The sequence below is a fragment of the Sphaeroforma arctica genome (genome assembly GCF_001186125.1).
Source record: "Sphaeroforma arctica JP610 unplaced genomic scaffold supercont1.667, whole genome shotgun sequence".
Taxonomy (NCBI): domain Eukaryota; class Ichthyosporea; order Ichthyophonida; genus Sphaeroforma; species Sphaeroforma arctica.
In genome coordinates this window covers 11,222-13,158 of record NW_014039891.1, presented here as the reverse complement: position 1 = coordinate 13,158, position 1,937 = coordinate 11,222, and the positions used below count along the sequence as shown (strand labels likewise).

General features: G+C 42.5%; 1 protein-coding gene across 1 annotated transcript; it reads right to left on the bottom strand.

The window, feature by feature from the left end:
* Nucleotides 1–461: 461 nt before the first annotated feature.
* Nucleotides 462–1,253, bottom strand: SARC_07929 (hypothetical protein; the record flags this gene model as incomplete). The annotated part of the gene is made up of 2 exons (XM_014298109.1): nt 462–617; nt 1,089–1,253. The coding sequence occupies 2 exons, from the start codon at nt 1,251–1,253 to the stop codon at nt 513–515; spliced, it is 270 nt and encodes an 89-aa protein (XP_014153584.1). The 3' UTR covers nt 462–512.
* Nucleotides 1,254–1,937: the final 684 nt, after the last annotated feature.

The following is a 1,937-nucleotide window of genomic DNA, read 5'->3' as shown; positions in this document are numbered from 1 at the left end:
AATAATAATAAACAGTGCCCTTTCAAAGACCAAGATGTAAAACACCTTTTCCATTTTAATTGTATTAGGGATCATGTACTTAAGAAGACTATAACGTGCTCGAAGTGTGGAGAAGCTGGCCATAACATCAACACCTGCGATGGCGAGTATGTAGTTTATTGATTTTTCGATTCTGCGCGTGCTCGTCAATCTCTATGGCAATTCTCTTCTGAGTATTCATTTGTGACTATCTTGCTTAAATTTACTTTTACTCTCTTACAGCGACAATTCGTATCAACTAAAGAACCTTCGAAGTATACGAAAGCTAATAGAAGATCACGAAAGTTCAAGGCAAGGAACATTATCAGTGATTGCAATGTTGAGTTTGTTGCTTGTGATAAATTTCCACGTCATCCGCCACGTATGTCTATTCGGTTTCTTAAAAATATTGAATTGATGCTGATAAGGGAAGGAATTGAGGTTCTATATTAATGATCGTGACTTTAACGAAGACCCCAAAAACAGTGACACCGTTAAGGATTCGCCCCTACGGGAGGTGCCAACAACTGATGCGCCACGTTCATCAACGCCATCTGCCACGTATGTATATTCGGATTCTTTAAAACATTGAATCGATGCTGGTAGGTGAAGGAATTGTATTTTCTTATGAGATAACGGAAATCTGTTCATAGGAGAAATATAAGACGCAGTACTACGTGTATATGCCGCGATGGGAACAAGCGATTGATTCGGGAGAACATCAGAAGGGAGCTTCTTTACATCAAATTAAGAAGGGAGCTTCTTTACATCAAATTATCAAGCAATATCAAAAGGAGAGGGAAGCTTTCCTCATAGTGACCTCTACTGCTTTTGCCGGTAATCGAATATATCCATGCATCGGGTGCACCAATGAGGGAAAAACTGGCTGCAAACCGCAACGCACGCCTAGCAGCCAAACGAAGCAAGACGCTTGGCAAGTCTAGAGTGTTAATGACTAGCTAAAACAAGTTGTATCGCTCTACGTTGTTGATAAAGAGAGCGCCGCCTTCTATAATAAGCAGTGGGAACAGTATCCATGCCGTCGAACGGACTTCCCATACCCCCCATACCTCCCATTCTCTGGCCACCACAACCGCCCATACCACCCATACCGCCCATATTGCCTCCACAGAACTGTGCGAATATGTTATTGGCGTCGACAAAACCTGGTAACCTCCTCCATTACCTCCTCCGGGTCTGCCGCCGAATGAGTTGAAGCTGAAGCCACCAGGCATACCACCTATATATATATATATATATATATACGTTTTACTAAAGACGGAACAGAAAGGATTAGATGTAAGTTATTGTTGCACATGGTGGAGTGTCGCAGCAAACGAGCTTCTACTCGGACAGTACAATCATGCATATTCTTTGCAGCTCAGTTTGGGGTTCACTGCATATTGGCAGATGAAATGTATCCTCCTATTACTATAATATGACATACACCAAATTCAGAATATATAATCCACACGATTCTTCAATCAACGTTATACACTATCCTCGAACTCTGTGAGGTATGCACGCGCCAACAGTACGTGCAAGGTTCTCGATGTATTTACCTTGATCTTGGTTGAAACATGTAGAAAAGAAGCGAAAGGAGATAATCAACGTAGATACCAATGTAGCGATAGGTACCGTGGCAGTGTCGAAGTCATTTTATGTCGGCGGCTGGATCTTGCAGGAGAACATTGTAGTGCAATGCTGCAAACCAGGGGAGTGGATCAAAGGCTGGCTTATATCCGGGGTATTCTACCATTTATCACAAGTACCCTCTCTGGCTGTTCGTTTCTGTGATGCTGATGCACGTAGAGTATGGATGAAGGACTTATACAAGTATCGTAGGGCAGAAAGCTCACGACATAAGAGACCACCATAGGTGTCCGAAAGGATCTCTGTATTGATCCCATGGAATCATA